At 43.7% G+C, this 19220-nt stretch overlaps 1 protein-coding gene across 1 annotated transcript in view; it reads right to left on the minus strand.

Annotated features, from left to right (window-relative positions):
• CEP162 (centrosomal protein 162) overlaps positions 1 to 19220 on the minus strand; it is a 332984-nt gene that overhangs the window by 39666 nt on the left and 274098 nt on the right. The window contains exon 21 of the mRNA XM_082249677.1: positions 626 to 847. Coding sequence (XP_082105803.1) covers positions 626 to 847 — 222 coding nt within the window. The remainder of the gene's footprint in view (positions 1 to 625; positions 848 to 19220) is intronic.

Raw genomic sequence — 19220 nt, forward strand, 5'->3', positions numbered from 1 at the left:
GTTTGCATAGCAGAAGAAAAGGGGTTATAAGATTGCACATGAATGCCTCCCTCCCCCTGACCACCTCATCATGGTCCTGAGGGAAAGTGCCTTGTGTCAGCTGATATAAGTTCTGCCTGTAAAGACAGTATTAGTGTGCTGCTTTTCATTTGGATTGTACTGAAAATATTCCATTAACACAGGAACAGACCAACAGAATAAAGCAGTGGATTCCATACTGCGGTCCTTTGCTTGCTTTTACCTGGCCCTTGGGGCAATATTCCCCTCACTGTCCACAACAGTGGGGCATAGTTCCTGCCAAGGACACCAATGATGTGACACTAATCCTCCCAATGACACCAATGATGAGGCACTAATCCTCCAACTGACAATGATGATGGGGCACTATTCCTCTCACTGACACCAATGATGGGGCACGATTCCTTCCACTGACACCAATGATGGGGCATGGTTTACTGCCACTGACACCAGGAACATTTTCTACTCCTGCTGACCACAGTCCAGCCCCCCTAAAGTCTGAAGTAAACAGTAAACTGGCCCTTTGTTTAGAAACCTCTGAAATAAAGCAGTAAGAATGATGGAAAGGCTTCCAAATATGAATAATTATAAGTGGGCAAAAGGTCACCTTAACTTTCTGAAATTGCTGCTCCATGCTACGTAGACTCTTCTTTGCTTCTTCATCCTTGCTTTCAAGATCACATTCTAATTTTTGCATCCGTCTTTCTAAGAAGGAGACAGTGCTACTTTTGGTCGAGGGATCGGTCTCAGAAACCGCAGCTGCTGCATACATGATTGCTGGTATAGAGTTAGGGTGTCTTCTTTTTATAATTGCTTCCATTTCTTTAATCTATTTGGAATTGATTTTATTGTACAATTGTTAGATTGGAGAATAAAAAGCAGGCTCACAGAGTATATTAAAATCATAAAATAATGTTATTAATCTAAAAAAAAAATACACTTCTTAAAAATAGCATGATGATTAAAAAAACAAAAAAACTGAATTCATAATTTGGATTTTGTTCATACACCAGCTAAGGATAAGATTTGAGGATGGTAATGCCCTTAACATCTCTTTATAGCCATATAAGATTTTAACAGCAAATAGGATTGCCATTTAGGAGTCAGTGCATAGCTATAAGTTCATATCTCAGCTTTAGGTGGAGAAAGGGCCCCATAAATCACAGTACATATTTCGTGCTCCTTGCAGTTTACAGGAGCAACACCAATTTATGTTTGTAATAAAATTCTGTGAAAAGACGAAGGTGTCCTAAGACAAATTACTGGTAGAGATTAAAATAGTGCAGGTATTCTAAATATAACATCTATTCAAAGACTGCATTCATTAAAATTTAGTGAATCCAGTCCACAGTGGGGAGACAGCTTGATTTCTAAGAAAATTCTTCCTATTGCGTGCACCACTTCACTTCTCTGCACATAATACCACGGCTCTATTACCTTTTCAACTGATTAGTGCAGGGATATCTTTTATTTTTTTTTCAACAGATTTTATTGAAGGCGTCTGCAATTCAGAATATTAGACAGCTAGAGATTTGTACATTCTTCTGAATTGCGTACAAATATAACAAAATGGGTCTAGAAAACCAATACAGAAAGAACTACAGTATTTTGATTCTCATATATTAAGTAAGATATAATTCAAGAAAAAAAAATGAAAAAAACAAGGGGGGGGGGGGGTAAATCTAGAAAAAGATGAATAAGGGAGGTGGAAGGGGGGAGGTTAAGTTCACTGTTGACCTCATGAAAAAGGAAAAACCTCTTAATGAGGAGGCAAACAGTGGGATGTAAAGGAAGTAAAGTATAACTCTTGCATCACATATGCAGTAGTGGATCATGGTCAGATTGAAAAGTAGAATGGAAACTGGATGGATTATCGCTACCATAGACAAAACTAAGTAACACTATAGAAGAGGGAGGTGGAAGGGTAAGAGTAGCATTGGTGTCCACTTGTTCTTTTTCGGTCAATTTTGGTCAGTTATTGGATGCCGTCAAAAGGAATGGAAGTATAGGAAGTATGACATATAAGGCATGAATAAGAAGACAAATGGTCCAGCCAATGGGCTTGAATAGGAAAGTAGTTTTTTTATCACTGGGTGTCCTCTGTGTCAGGGATTCATAGGAAATCCTTGTAAATTAGGAATGGTTTGTAGAAAGTCTCCATTTTCTCCAGAGATAAAATCGAACACAAAGGCTTGCCATCTTTGGTCAAAATGTTTTCTAGACCTGGCATGGGCAAAGTCTGTGTTGATTTTTTTCTTATGCAGAAGCCAAATCAATTCCTACTTGATTTGTGAAGTTTTTGGACAAATAGATTGGGGTACAGTTTTTTTAGTATGATTCTCCTGGCAATTAAAAGGCAGATAAACACCCAATCTTTGTGTCATGCATTATATGTAGGGGACCAGGTTAGGAGTGGTTTGTCCCAGTATCCAACAATCAATAGGAAGGGATCTTTTGGGAGTTTAAGCAGAGTTATACCAAAGATAAAAGAAAGAACCTGGTCCCAAAAGTTGGAGATGTGTTTGCAGATCCAGAAGCAATGAACAAGTGTAGATCTTAATTGGTGACAAAGGGAGCAAGAGTCCGAGTGGGAGTTCTCCTTATCTGGTAAGAAAGGTAAAATAGGCACGGTGAATTATTCGCATTTGTGTTTCTCTCCAAGACTCATTGGGAGTAAGTTGGATAACTATTATTTCCCAGTAGTAATTTATCCAGTAGTTTTGGGTCTGGAAAGTTCTTTGCCCAATTAGCCACTGAGGATGATGAGAGAGTAGGGGTGACAGCTAAGATCAGGGGGTTATAAATATCCGAGATGATGTAGGACCCTTCCATGAGTAGTCGATCTGCGATTGTTGGTCGAAATCTCTTTGCTCCTTCTTTGCATGAGGCGCAGATGTAGCTGCCACATTGCCAGTAGTAGAAGGCGTGGGAGTTAGAGAAGGAGAATTTCTTGGCTAAGGTGGGGAAATCAAGTGGGGTGCCGGAGTCCAGATCACATAATGAAGAGAACTTTGGTTAGGCCTTTTTGGTGCCACAGAGTAAATTCTGTTGAGACCCGGGGTAAACAGAGTTTCCTTGAATTGGTAGATACCTAGAGATAAAAAGGAGAGAAGTGTAGGCTTTTCCATATTTCCCTCCAGGCAATAGCAGTGTCCCATAGAAGAAGATTCTGTTGTAGGTTTGGGGGGGGGGGGGGGGGGTTTTCCATTTGCAATGTAAGAGAACCTCTAAGGAGAAAGGCCGGGACATTGTTGATTCAAGGTGATAGTTAGGATATTGGGAGGCTTCTTAAATCAAATCCAGGCCTAATCATAAAAGACCTGCTAGATTATAAAAACTCTAATATTTGGGAGACTTATGTCCCCCTCTATCTGAGGGAAACATAGTTTTGTCAGTGCTATACGAGGTTGCCTGCCTCGCCAAATAAATTTGTAGACGGCTTTGTTCAGTAGTTGTATATCTTTGTGTTTTAGGAGTAAAAGTATGTTATGAAGGAGATACAAAAGTCTGGCAAAGCTGACCCATTTTTAGCAGGTGATATCTCCCAAAGAGAGAAAGAGGCAAATCCATCCAGTTTTCCAGCTCCTGTATTATTTTTAAGAGTAGAGGATAGTTAAGGGTATACAAAGAAGCAGGTATTTGGCCTATTTTTACACCTAGATAAGTTATGTGTGATTTGGCTACAGTGAAGAGTGAGTTGATTAAAACCAAGGATCTGGTCGTGCGCGTTAAAGGGAGAATTTCGCTCTTGGCATAATTTATGCGGAGGCCGGAACAGAGTCTAAATTTGTCAAAGATCGTTTTGATGGTGATCATGTCAGCGTTAGCTGAAAATATGAAGACATCATCCACGAAAAGTGCCGAACGCAGTTCACGTTTGCCTATCTGAATCCCATGTAATGGGGCCTGATTGGTCAGGAATCTGGATAGAGGTTCAAGAGCTAGGTTGAAGCGCAGGGACGACAGGGAACAACCTTGTCTTGTGCCCTTGAAAAGTCAGAAGTTATCAGAGAGGAGACCAGCCACCACCAATCTGGCCCCGGGAGATGCATACATAGTGGTAATCAAGTGATTAAAGGCACCTGCAAAGCCCATTTTATCTAAAACCATTGATAACCATTTGAAGCTGACATTGTTGAAAGCTTTCTCCCTGTCCAAGGTGATGATAGCAAAGTCCCCCCCCCAGATTATTTTTAGCATGTTTGAAGACTATCAAAACCTTTTGAATGTTTAAGGTGGCTGTTTCTACAAAACCGGACTGAGCGGGGCGTATTAAGGATGGGAGGATGTCCGCAAGTCTGTTGGCAACAATTTTTTATAAAATTTTAACGTTCAGGTTTAGGAGCAAAATAGATCTATAGGAGCCTGGCTCAAGTGTGCCTTTCCCTTTCTTGAATAGGAATTTAAAGATGGCTTGATTACCTGTGGGTAGATATGAGCCGCTTTTCCAAATCCTATTGTATACGTCAAGGAGAGTGGGGTTTGATTGTTTTGTGCAGGGTGTTATAGAATTCGCTCGTGAATCCGTCAGGACCAGGGGCCTTGTTGGGGCCTAATTGGTTAATAGTTGAAGAGAGTTCAGCTAAAGATATGGGGGGTGTAAAGGTTTCAAGTTAAGATGAGGAGATTTTTGGAATGTGTCAATGAGCTCTGGCACGTATAATGTGGAGTAGAATTTTAGCATGACGTGGTTTATCTCTTGAGGGGTATGTTTAATGCAACCTGAGGAATCCTGTAGGGACTTGATGAAAGTGGGACGGTGTGGACCTCTGCAAAGCCATGCTAGAAGCTTCCCGGTCTTGTTCCCATATTTGTGTATGGTAGCATCTATGCTTTTTTGGTGAGTTCTAGTGTGTCTGCCCACGAGTCAAAAGCACATTTGGCAGCCACCTATTCGGCTTTGTTTTCTGGAGAGGATTGGGTGGAAAGAACACGTTGAGCTAATTTGAGGCAGGAGCTAGCTTTCCTGTAATTACTTTTTCTTCTATGCGGTGGCATAGGAAATGATTCTTCCCCCGATATAGGCCTTCTCGGTTTCCCAGAAAAGGTTAGGGTTGTCAGTGTGAGTCGAATTTGTAGTGGAGAAATCTTTCCACGCCGAGTCCATAGTTGACTGGAAATCTGCATTATTGTACGGGAAGGAAAATGCTATAAAATGGGAGTTCGATTGAGAATGTGAGAAATGGAGTGAAATTGAAATAGGGGCATTATTGGCTATTACTATGTCGTGAATGACAGCTTCTGAAATGGAGGGAATGATGCTGTTGGTGCAAAAGAGATAGTCGATTCTAGTGAAAATGTTGTGCGATGTGGAGTAAATTGTAAATTCTTTATCTATAGGATGGTGGAGTCGCCATATATCTGTGTGATGGAGGGAGTTTATCGTAGAAGCTAAATGAGTAGTAGGTGACTCATGGTATTTTTTGTGAGGGTATTTGGGTGAGGATCTATCCTCAATCGGGTGCATAGTGGAGTTAAAATCTCCGCCAATTATATGAGGAATGTGAGGGTGCTTCAGTAGTTTGATGGAGAGATCTCAAAATCTTTTTTCCCTGGGTTGTTGGGGGCGTAAACGTTCGATAACAATAGATCTCTATTACCGAGATGGATGTGGGCGGAGATAAACCATCCCAAGACGTCCATTTCAGATGACAGAATGTCATAGGAGAGTTTCTTATGTATTAGGATGAGAACGCCAGCTTTGCGACCTTTAGCGTCTGACCCCAGTACAGTGCCTACCCAGAGCTTTCTCATGCGGTGGAAGTCTAGGGAGGTTAAATGGGACTCCTGTAAAAGGGCAATGTCCGTTTTCAGTCTTTGTATATGACATAAGATTTTTAGCCTTTTTATGGGGGACCCAAGTCCCTTTACATTTCATGAGGCGATTCTCATGAGGAAATTGTTAACGAGAGGATATGAGCTGGTGTGTGGAGAGTGTGGGTGTTATGATGAACTTGATGGCTGGTATTTTAGGAGGTAGTGGAGGGAGAATTGAGCATGAATTGGAAGCGTATGAAAAGCTAGGCTGCCAGAGCGCGGTGAAGATCTCAAATGAGTTAAAAGATAGGGGAGGCAGAAGGAGAGGAAAGGAAATAAACCAAATAACAAAACATGGATGGAACTTTGCTTTTTTCCACATGGGATAGCTATAAAAATCAGTTCCCCTGATCTGGCCCTCAAAGAGTTATAATTTGTACCGCTATGGATGAAGGGTAACAGTGTGGTGGATCTGGGGTTATAGGGAAAGGAGGCGAGAGAATAGCGAGAACTAAATGACCCAATGAGAAAGAAAAAAACAAAGCACTGCTGAGGATAGTACATTACCAAAGGGCCTAGAACACTTTGAGGACCATTACCTTTTGTTTAGAACATTTGTTGGCAGGGAGAACAAACAAAAAAGGAGAAAAAAGAAACAAGGCACAATGCTGTACGTAATGTGGTCAACAGAACAGTGAGGACCATTTAACAATTAGGCAAACCTGAAGAGTTCAAGATGCAGAAAGAGTCATCAGAATTTGGAGCGGTTGGAGGGTCCAGAAAACCCGAGGCATTTAGGGAAATCTTTACACGGGCTACGTTGGTCTTGGTCAAGAGGATGGGGAGACGGAGGTGTTCATGCGGGTAGATTGATTTGGTTTCCTGAAAGCAATGAAGTAGGTTCCGTGCAAATGTGTTGAAAGGCTTTTCTTTTCTTTGATACTTCAATTGAATAGTCTGCAAAAATCAGGATCTTTATACCATCTATTAGCAGGGATTTATTTTTGCAGGATGTCTGCATGATTAAGGTATTTTGCGATGATGGGGCGGGGGCTGTGCGTTCAGTTGAGTATGTTCCCATGCGATGTGCCCGCGCTACTGTGCATGGGTCTGGTATACCTAATGCTTCAGGTATACGCCGAGTGCAAAAAGCTGCAATAGCTAAGGCCTGTAGGGATTCTGGAAGCCCCACGAAGCGCATGTTGCTCCATCTAGATCTATTTTCCAAATCCTCCAGCTTCTGTAAAATGTATTGGTTTGTTTCATCTTGTGACTGTTCCATGGCCTGAGCTTAATACAGCTCATCATCAATATTTGAGATTCGTGGTTCACCTTCATTAAGCCTAGTGGCATGTTCCGCCAGTTCCTTTTATATTAACATCATGCCTGTCTTTTCGACCGAGGACTCTATAGTGGGAGAGAGAAGTGCAGCCATGGCCTGTGCTATTCTCTCTGTGCTGCTGGTATCATGGTGCTGAGGGAGGGAGGCGGGTTCTGCACTCACCTCCATGGAAGGAGCTGTTGCCGTGGTGGAGAGTGAAGCCGGGACTGCGGCGTCTTGTGGAGCCTGGGTTGGCTGCAGGCAAGGACCGCATTTATCTAGGAAGTGATCCATTCTGATGTGGGGTCTCCCTGGAAGGTGAAAGGGGGCAGGGATTGTCCGGGCTGGCCTTAAAGATTGTTTTTAGAGTTGATCTGCGGGAGCTGAAGTGGAGTACAGCTTACTCCATGCGGCGCTGGACCGGAAGTTAGTGCAGGGATTTCTGCATGTTAATGGAGTAGCTTGCAGAGCTGCCAGCACATTCCTTCACTCCTTTATCCATTGCTCTCCTGTGCAGAAGAAACAAGGCTGGGGAAATGTGAATGTGTGTGCAGCAGGGAGTTAAGCTGCTGCTGATCTGAGCTGCCAGGGACGTGTGTGCATGGGGATGGTATTCTGATATGAACAGCTGAAAATGTACATATGTACACACTAACTTTACAATCACTTTTACCGCATTCTCTCATTATTTAAAAAGGTATGAACATTAGGGCATTTAGGTCGTGGACGGATAAGGGTCTATAACGCATCGGTCACTTTTTTTCTCTTCGTGGCCCCTTTAATCTCTCACATTGTTCCTCAGTCCTGGAGATGCCTCCAATGGAACGGTTCAGTTGTTATCAAATAGCCAATTTTTCCGGTCAATATGGCCCTGGGGGGGATCCCCCTGCTCTTAACAGCGTATGAGCATTGGTATACTAAAGATCAGGGCTCTAGAGGGGGTATTTCCTTGTTATACGAGCCGCTGCTCACTCCCATCTCAGAAGCAACCAAACCTGTTGGCCTGGGAAAGGGACTTTCATTGTACTGAGGACCTGTTGTCTAGGTGTTCCAGACTTCAAACCTCCTACAAAGGCATGCTGAACATTTCTTTGATAGAAGCTAGTTTGAAAGTACTGACCAGATGGTATCTAGTCCCTGCACGCCTGGCCAGGATGTATCACACAGCCACCGCAGAATGCTTCAGCAGCTGTAATTTGTGAGGGCCAGTGTCAGATAATTAGGAACTACTGAAATAGGGTGTTTTTGATGCTCTGGAAAATAACGGGGAGCTCTATTGAGCAACAACCCAACGTTGCTTTACTTAATGACTTCGCTTCGGGATGGCCACACCCACTGAAACACCTAATTTTCTTTATTTTGCTAGCAGCTAAGATTATTATAGCAGGAGCATGGAAGACACTCTCAGTATCCTTTAGACGATTGAAACATAAAATCTCTTGAATCATGGTCCATGAAAAGATTGCAGGGATTATTAACGATCGAAGTAAGCCGTTTGACCAGACCTGGGAGCCTTGGGTGAACTATATATATGTACCTTTGTCCATGACTCCTGGGGTGGTACAACCACAGGACTCATCTCTTATTACACAGACCTCCTCCCCAACCTAGGTCTCCTTGTGTTTTTAGAATTCTTATCTCCTCCTACTTTCATCTTATTTCCTTCTTCCTCCTCTTCTCTTCTTGGACCCCTTGTTGTCTCCTTTTGATACTCATACTGTCTTTGTTGATGTGATATCAATGGTGACCAATGATACTCTGCACTAATCAGGAGTACTTTTTCAATGTCTTGTTATGCAACACATTCTGTAGCAGTACCTGGAACTACAATCTGCGCTCCCATGCATTTTTGGGTCCGGCTAGTGGTTTTTGGTATTCAATTTAGGTCTATCATATGCCTATATTGTTATAACAATTTTATGTTTCTGAACTTTACTAGTGTGTTGCTCTTGACAATGTGGTATTGTTGTAAATGTGGAAAACAACCGCGCTAAGCTACTATACCAATAAGCAGCAGCTTATAGTGTGACAAACACTTAAACAAAAATTATATCAAAGTAAGCCGCGCTAAGCAGTGAATCAGTGCTGTAACACACAGAATATTGAATATTGTGAAAAAAACTTTAAATGATTAAAAATGAAAGAATAAAATTAAACAGCAACTGGAAATGTGACATACACCCAACAAAGAAGTATATAAAACAAGCTGTGCTTCAAAATTAAATAAAGTTCAAATAGTCCATATAAGGTCCTAAAAAATGAATAGTGATTAATTTACAGTCAGGTCCATAAATATTGGGACATCGACACAATTCTAATCTTTTTGGCTCTATACACCACCACAATGGATTTGAAATGAAACAAACAAGATGTGCTTTAATTGCAGACTTAAAGTTTTAATTTGAGGGTATTTACATCCAAATCAGGTGAACGGTGTAGAAATTACAACAGTTTGTATATGTGCCTCCCACTTTTTAAAGGACCAAAAGTAATGGGACAGATTAACAATCATAAATCAAACTTTCACTTTTTAATACTTGGTTGCAAATCCTTTGCAGTCAATTACAGCCTGAAGTCTGGAATGCATAGACTTCACCAGACGCTGGGTTTCATCCCTGGTGATGCTCTGCCAGGCCTCTACTGCAACTGTCTTCAGTTCCTGCTTGTTCTTGGGGCATTTTCCCTTCAGTTTTGTCTTCAGCAAATGAAATGCATGCTCAATCGGATTCAGGTCAGAAGATTGACTTGGCCATTGCATAACATTCCACTTCTTTCCCTTAAAAAACTCTTTGGTTGCTTTCGCAGTATGCTTCAGGTCATTGTCCATCTGCACTGTGAAGCGCCATCCAATGAGTTCTAAAGTATTTGGCTGAATATGAGCAGATAATATTGCCCAAAACACTTCAGAATTCATCCTGCTGCTTTTGTCAGCAGTCACGTCATCAATAAATACAAGAGAACCAGTTCCATTGGCAGCCATACATACCAGTTCCATTGGCAGCCATTGCATAACATTCCACTTCTTTCCCTTAAAAAACTCTTTGGTTGCTTTCGCAGTATGCTTCAGGTCATTGTCCATCTGCACTGTGAAGCGCCATCCAATGAGTTCTAAAGTATTTGGCTGAATATGAGCAGATAATATTGCCCAAAACACTTCAGAATTCATCCTGCTGCTTTTGTCAGCAGTCACGTCATCAATAAATACAAGAGAACCAGTTCCATTGGCAGCCATACATGCCCACGCCATGACACTACCACCATCATGCTTCACTGATGAGGTGGTATGCTTTGGATCATGAGCAGTTCCTTTCCTTCTCCATACTCTTCTCTTCTCATCACTCTGGTACAAGTTGATCTTGGTCTCATCTTTCCATAGGATGTTGTTCCAGAACTGTGAAGGCTTTTTTAGATGTTGTTTGGCAAACTCTAATCTGGCCTTCCTGTTTTTGAGGCTCACCAATGGTTTACATCTTGTGGTGAACCCTCTGTATTCACTCTGGTGAAGTCTTCTCTTGATTGTTGACTTTGACACACATACACCTACCTCCTGGAGAGTGTTCTTGATCTGGCCAACTGTTGTGCAGGGTGTTTTCTCACCAGGGAAAGAATTCTTCGGTCATCCACCACAGTTGTTTTCCGTGGTCTTCCCGGGTCTTTTGGTGATCCAAACAGTTGATTTGGCCACACCTAATGTTTTTGCTATTTCTCTGAAGGGTTTGTTTTGTTTTTTCAGCCTAATGATGGCTTGCTTCACTGATAGTGACAGCAGCTCTTTGGTTCTCATATTGAGAGTTGACAGCAACAGATTACAAATACAAATAGCACACTTGAAATGTACTCTGGACCTTTTATCTGCTCCTTGTAAATGGGATAGTGAGGGAATAACACACACCTGCCCATGGAACGGCTTGAGCAGACAATTGTCCCATTACTTTTGGTCCCTGAAAAAGTGTGAGGCACATATACAAACTGTTGTAATTCCTACAACTTTCACCTGATTTGGATGTAAATACCCTCAAATTAAAGCTTTAAGTCTGCAGTTAAAGCACATCTTGTTTGTTTCATTTCAAATCCATTGTGGGGGTGTATAGAGCCAAAAAGATTAGAATTATGTCAATGTCCCAATATTTATGGACCTGACTGTATGTGCATAGAGGTCAAAAATGATCTTGACCACAAAAACTGCTGGAAAACTCACGCAGCCCGCAGCCTCGGTTTATGAGGTCAAGTATACCAACAGATCACCTAAAAGAAAGATCTCTCTTTCAGGCACTGGACTAGCTGAGAACTCAGAGGGTGAAAATCGAGGTTCCAGAAAACAAATACCCAAATATAAAAACCATGTATAAACACCATATATAAAAACCGGCTATACAGTAAAATGGTACATAATGTGAGAGTTGCCTAAAAACATTATGGTATTAAATCATGGTGTAGAAAAGAATTGGTGCGCTAAACTTGCAATTTCACAAAATAACAATGCATACAATTGTAAAATAAATGTGAAAAATTCAAAAGTAAAAGTCCACAAGCGGGTTGCAGCGGAGCAGGAATGCCGGATGGACACTAGTGGAAGTAGGCAGAGACTAGCAGCAGGCAGTCCAGCAGGGTAGTAGGCAGGAACAGGGTCAGGCAAACCGGGTCATACACTGGCAGACGGATCAGGTGCAGATGTACAGGCAGAAGCGTGGTCAAAGACAAGCTGGGGTCAATGCAGGCAGAGTTCAGGAGAAGTCAAGGCAAGCCGGGTCGAAAACAGTAATCAGATGCGGGTTTACAAGTAGCAGGTATACACAGAAACGCTGTAGACAAGACAGCACTGAAGCACAGCACAAGCTCAGTTTAAATAGATCCCTTGATGACCATACAAGCAACAGGTGCACGCACTTGTGCAATGGGCGTAGCCTATGCACAGCAAGCTGTCTAGAAGAGCCATTCTGTCTATGGGAATGCCCTTCCTGACATTGCCCCCTCACAATGGGCAGCCTCCGGATGCCCAACTAGAATATCTTCTCTGGGTGGGCACGATGAAATGCTTGAATAAGTCTCCTGGCATGGATATTATTTTCAGGCTCCCATGAGTTATCTTCAGGGCCATACCCCTTCCATTTAATCAGGTACTGAATTTGATTCCTTCTTTTCCTACAGTCCAGAATTGATTCAACTTCATATTCCTCTTCCCCATCAACTACTACTGGCTCAGGTGGACCCGTATTTCGGTTAGGAAAAGGATCTGAAATAGCGGGCTTTAATAATGTTACATGAAAAACGGGGTGAACCTTGAAGGAATCTGGCAAAGTTAGCTCATAAGTAACATCATTGATTCTCCTTTTCACAGGAAATGGCCCCACATATTTAGGTCCAAGTTTCCTTGAAGGGCAGGCCAACTTTAAGTTTGTAGTAGATAGCCATACCTCATCACCAGGTTCCAAGATTAACTCTCCACGTCTCTTTTTATCAAAGTTTCTCTTATTATCCTCCTGTGCTTTGGCCATTGCTTCCTGCAACAATTTATTATTAGAACTGAAGAAAGCCACTGTATCTTGAACAGCAGGAACTGGGCACTCAGGGATTGCGTTAAGCACAAAGGACGGATGAAATCCAAAGTTGGCAAAAAATGGAGATTGCTTAGTAGCAGAATGATTTGAGTTGTTATAAGCAAATTCAGCTAATGGCAATAATGACACCCAGTCATCTTGAGAGAAGGAGGAAAAACAACGTAAATACTGCTCCAAGGTCTGATTGGTTCTTTCAGTCTGACCATTAGTTTGTGGGTGATAAGCCGAGGAAAAAGAACACTCAATCTTCAAGGATGAACACAGCGCCCTCCAAAATCTGGAGGTGAATTGGACCCCGCAATCGGACACAATATTACCAGGAATTCCATGGAGTCTTACTATTTCTTTAATAAATATTCGTGCTGTCTCCGGGGCTGACGGTGTTCCTTTCATGGGTACAAAGTGTGCCATTTTTGTCAACCGATCTACAACCACAAAGATGGCAGTATAACCCTCTGATGGAGGGAGCTCCACAATGAAGTCCATTGATATCTTCTCCCAGGGTCTGTCAGGAACCGGCAGTGGTTTAAACAGGCCCCATGCTTTGTTCTTGTTGCTTTTATTCCGAATACAGGTGGAGCAGGCCTCAACATACCTCTTACAGTCCTTTTCCAGAGTAGGCCACCAGAAGGTACGTTGTGTCAGCTCAGTCGTTTTGCAGATACCAAAATGTCCTGCTAGCGCATGGTCATGACACAGACCCAGGACAGCAACACGCACATTCTCTGGTACAAAGATTTTGTTTTTGAACCATAACAGTCCATCTTTCACTTGTAAAGTTATTCCAGGAGGTGATAAAACTCCAGTAGAAGCCTGCTTGATTTGAGACAGCAGATCCCCCTGTAGGAGCAGAAAGTTTCCAGAAGACAGAATAGTGTCAGGAGAAGAAGGTTCTTCAGAATCGCCAAACATGCGGGAAAGCGCATCTGGTTTGATATTTTTTGACCCAGGCCTGTAAGTAATGTGAAAGGCGAACCTCGAGAAGAACAGTGCCCACCTGGCCTGGCGTGGTTTCAAGCGTTTTGCAGTTCTCAGATATTCCAGGTTCTTGTGGTCAGTGAAAATTAATATTGGGTGAGCTGCCCCTTCCAGGAGATACCTCCATTCCTCAAGTGCAGCTTTAATCGCTAAAAGTTTACGGTCTGCCACATCATAATTCTTTTCTGCCGACGAAAGTTTACGGGAAAAGAAGGCAACCGGATGCAATAAAGCTTTGGCTCCTTGCCTCTGTGACAATACTGCTCCTACTGCTGTTTCTGAGGCATCTACTTCCAGGACATATGGCAGGGCTGGGTCAGGGTGTCTTAATATAGGTGCAGAAGTAAATAGTCTTTTCAGGCTTTGAAAGGCAGACTGTGCCTCAGGTGTCCAGCAGAACCGGTTGTTGTGCCTGGTCAGTTGTGTGATGGGGGGAGATGATGGCTGAAAATCCTTTGATAAATTTCCGATAAAAATTTGCAAACCCTACAAAGCGCTGTATCCCTTTCTTGTCTGTGGGAGCTGGCCAATCCAAGATGGCGGAGACCTTCTGGGGATCCATCCTTATACCCTCCGTGGAGATTATTAAGCCCAGGAATTGGATACTTTGACGTTCAAACTCGCATTTCTCAGGTTTGGCATACAGACCATGCTGTCTGAGTCGGGAAAGTACACTCCTGACGTGACCCCGATGAATCTCTAGAGAGGCAGAAAAGATCAGAATGTCATCTAAGTATACAATGACAAAATGATCCATATAGTCCGGTAAAACGTCATTGATAAAGTGTTGGAATGTAGCAGGAGCGTTGCACAGACCGAAGGGCATAACCAGGTATTCAAAATGCCCAAATCGGGTGCGGAAAGCAGTCTTCCTCTCGTCACCTTCCCGTATACGGACCAAGTTGTATGCCCCTCGCAGATCCAATTTCGAGAAAACGGTTGCTGCTCTAAGTCTTTGAAAAAGTTCAGGAACCAATGGTAAAGGATAACGGTTCTTGACCGTGATCTTATTAAGTTCACGGTAGTCAACACAGGGCCGAAGGGAATGATCCTTCTTCTCAACAAAAAATATGCCAGCCCCGGCAGGAGATGTAGAGGGGCGGATGAAACCCTTCCTCAGACTGTCATCAATGTAGTCCTTTAGAGCCACAAGCTCAAGTTCAGTTAGGGGGAAAATCCGCCCGAAGGGTATTTCAGCTCCAGGAAGTAGCTCAATCGGACAGTCATAAGGTCTATGGGAAGGAAGAGTCTCTGCTCCCTTTTTGCTGAAAACATCCAGGAAGTCTCGGTATGCTGCAGGTACAGATGAACATATGTCAGAATCAGAGTCCGTACATAACAAAGACAGAGGGGGAAGTTCCTGCAGGCAGTGCTGTTGACAGTAGGCTGATTCAAACTTGATTTCTCCCGTGGCCCAATTAATGCAAGGATTGTGTGCCTGTAGCCATGGCATACCCAGTACCCAGTATGATGGGAAACAAGGGCGAAGCAATAGCATCCAATCGCAACAGTTCCTTGTGGTTAGTGGTTGTAGTCGTGGGTAAGGGAACAGTCTCTTGGGTGACAAGCCCAGATTTGATGAAAGATCCATCAGCCAGGTGGACTGAAAGTCTCTGAGTCTTGGGCAGCAATGGTATCTGATGCTGAGCTGCAAATGACTGATCAATAAAGCAACTGCAGGCCCCCGAATCAATTATGGCCGATACCTGGATAGCTCTTCCTGGAAGCTGTAATGAAATGGGAAGAGCTAGGTGAGTGAAGTCTCTTGACAGGAGTGGCTGGTTAATCGAAGAAATGGACAGACACTTACGGAGCTTGGCAGGACAGGACCTCACAAAATGAACGGGTTTCCCACAGTAGAGGCATAAATTATTCTGGCGACGGCGCTGACGTTCTTCAGGTGAAAGTGAGGGTCGAAGCAGACCAAATTGCATGGGTTCAGTAGCGTCAGAGGTGGGTGCCATTGGGTCTGGAGGAGCTGGACCCGGTGTGCTGACTATTCGTGGCAACATCCATACAGGGCGAGACAGGCTGGTAGATTTCTCAGACCTGCGCTCCCTCAGCCGGCGATCAATTTGGATGGCTAAGTTCATTAGAGCCTCCAGAGAGTTTGGAATTCCAACTCGGGCCAACTCGTCTTTCAAGGATTCTGAGAGCCCTAAACGGAACTGATAAAGGAGGGCAGCATCGTTCCAGTTGGTATCAGCACTCCAGCGCCTAAAGTCCGTTACATAGTCCTCGGCCGCTCTGCGGCCTTGTTGGAGCGCATGGAGGGCTGCCTCTGCAGTAGTGGTTCGCTGTGGATCCTCATAGAGCTGTGCCATAGCATCCAGGAATGTAGATAGGGTAGACAGCACAGAGTTATTTTGTTCCAGTAAGCGATGGGCCCATGACTGGGGTTCACCTAGCAGCAAGGAGATGACAAATCCCACCTTAGTGGATTCAAGTGAAAAGGTGCGAGGTTGTAGTGCGAAATAAAGTTCACAGGCATTACGGAAAGACCTGAATTTGCTGCGGTCTCCTGCAAATTTTTCAGGGGTTGGAAGTACCAGGAGAAGCAGACGGTGATGAAAAAGTCTGGACACGTTCCTCAAGTCGTGTGTAACCCTCCTGCAGGCTTTTGACGGCTTGTGTGAGATCTGCCAGATGTTGGCACAGTTCGTCCATGGGGGAGGTTCCTCGTTCAGGCTCAGGCATGGCTGTCTTGTACTGTCACGTACCTGGTAGAAGAGCCTGATATGATGAGGAAAGCCTCTCTTACACCTCTGACTCGGGGCCCCTGATACAGCAGACAGGTAGCACAGGATTGCAGAGGGGCACGAGTGCCTATTGGTCTTGATAGTAGCTTAGCCGGACGAACTGTCAGGATCAAGCAGGGGAAGACTGTCGGTGGATCGCAGCGGAGCAGGAGTGCCGTATGGACACCACTGAACAGGAGACAGGAGCAGGCTGAGTCTGTCAGTAGGTTGCAGCACAGCAGGAATGCCGGATGGACACCACCGAGCAGGAGACAGGAGAAGGCCAAGTCCGTCAGCGGGTTGCAGCGGAGCAGGAATGCTGGATGGACACCAGTGGAAGTAGGCATAGACTAGCAGCAGGCAGTCCAGCAGGGTAGTAGGCAGGAACAGGGTCAGGCAAACCGGGTCATACACTGGCAGACGGATCAGGTGCAGATGTACAGGCAGAAGCGTGGTCAAAGACAAGCTGGGGTCAATGCAGGCAGAGTTCAGGAGAAGTCAAGGCAAGCCGGGTCGAAAACAGTAATCAGATGCGGGTTTACAGGTAGCAGGTATACACAGAAACGCTGTAGACAAGACAGCACTGAAGCACAGCACAAGCTCAGTTTAAATAGATCCCTTGATGACCATACAAGCAACAGGTGCACGCACTTGTGCAATGGGCGTAGCCTATGCACAGCAAGCTGTCTAGAAGAGCCATTCTGTCTATGGGAATGCCCTTTCTGACACAATTGCACTTACATGTCTCTTAAGATCACAGGCATTAATCGTTGAATAAATACAGGAACGCTCCCGTGTCCGGCTGCAGCAACGGACGAACGGGATGACGCGAGTGACGGCGTGACACGCCTCCTCTCTGACGCATTTCCTCTTACGAGACTTCCACCGAGATAGGAAGTCTCGTAAGAAATGCCAATAGAGGGGAGGACCGAAGGGCTGATATGACCTCCGCACGGTCTATTTAAACTTGACTTCCGCAACGTGCGTACAACTTCTGAAGACGTCACATTCTGACGAAACGCGTCAAGTTGGCACGCACGTTGCCTCGCTCTGAAGTCCAATGGTGGAACGCACGCCGTAGACCGCACTTCCGCGTCCGGCGAAGCTACCGCCACACACGGAAAAAATCCAACCGCGAGGCTGGGATATACACTGGTGAGGACAGGAGCAATTTACTTTCATACATTTTATCCGTTTGAAGGACTGTTTTTTGGACTTTGTTGGATTGATTTTATATTTTGAATATCTTGCACATGTTTTGAAGTGGGGTTTTTATATTGAGTGCCCACCCATTCTGGAATGTTTTATAAGGAACTTGCAGTGGTTTTAATCATCTTGTGTGGATAAAATAAAGGAGTTTTAACACTCTGCACGAGGAGAAGTCCTTTTGTTTTTATCCCTATACTCTGAGCCACCAAGTATCCGGGGGAGAGGAGTCCTGTGCCCGCCACCCCGCTGGGAGATAACCACATCCTGAGGACCTTAGCTGGGAGATATCCCTATCCGGAGGACCCTAGCTGAATTTAGGAGCCTGGAGGCATAAAGATTAAGCCCTTTTTGATTCCTTGTTGGCGAATGCCATTAGGAATCCACTCCCATCTGGTAAGTGAGCCTTCTTACCATTTGAGCACCAGTGGTGACCGGCGAAGGGACACAATACAGCCACCTTAATACAGAGACTTTTTGCACTATTGCACTTTTTCTCTCTTTATTAGAAGATTTTTAGAAGCTTGTATTTATATTTATTGTCATCCATATTGTTTACCATGATCATGCTTTAGGCAATTTTCATATCTATCGTTTATTGGCCACCATGATTTAATACCATAATGTTTTTAGGCAACTCTCACATTATGTACCATTTTACTGTATAGCCGGTTTTTATACATGGTGTTTATACATGGTTTTTATATTTGGGTATTTGAATAATACGAGTCTTTCAAGTGGTATAGCGCAGTTTTTTAATCCACAATTATTGCCATAACTATTTTTAGTTATTTAACGTGCAGCTCACCACAATACATATACCAGTGGCGCAAAGTTATCTCTTATCACATTTCCAGAAAACAAAACGTTCAAGGGTTTTTACTCAAACCTATTCATAATCCCCAAACCAAACGGGATGTGAGACCTATTTTGGATCTCAAGGTGCTGAATCAGTTTCTGAACGTTCGTTCTTTCCGCATGGAATACAATTCATTCAGTTGTAGCCTTCCTGCAGGGAGAGGAATTTTCTAGTATCCATAGACTTCAAGGATGCATATCTTTATGTGCCTATATTTCAGACCCATCAAAGGTTCCTTCGTTTTGCGATTGTAAACCATAATTTCCAGTTTGTGGCCCTGCCCTTCTGGTATGCCACAGCTCCAAGAGTGTTCACAAAGATCCTAGCTCCAGTATTGGCTGTTCTAAGGTTTGAGGGATATCTGTATTGGGATATATGGATGATCTATTACTAAAAGATCGATCGGCATCGGCTCTAAGCTGCAATATCGTTCAGACGGTACATTTTCTGAATCGTCTGGGTTGGATACTGAACTTGGCAAAGTCAGCATTACAGCCAGTCCAGAGTCTGGAATACATGGGGCTTCTTGTTGACATGGTGCAGGCAAAGACATTCTTGCCAGCAAGAAGGGTCTCAGACCTAAAGGGTCAGGTTAGGTCTAAAGTAAGACTGAGATATCCGTCTATACGTCTTTGCATGATGTTACTGGGAAAGATGGTGTCCACATTCGAGGCAATTCCTTATGCTCAATTCCATGCCAGACCCTTGCAGAACAACATTGTGTCTGTGTGGAATGGAAAAATTCAGTCCTTGTACCGGTTCATATCTCTGCTACCAAGAGTCTG

This window comes from Pelophylax lessonae (assembly GCF_965119305.1).
Source record: "Pelophylax lessonae genome assembly, chromosome: 3".
Classification (NCBI taxonomy): domain Eukaryota; kingdom Metazoa; phylum Chordata; class Amphibia; order Anura; family Ranidae; genus Pelophylax; species Pelophylax lessonae.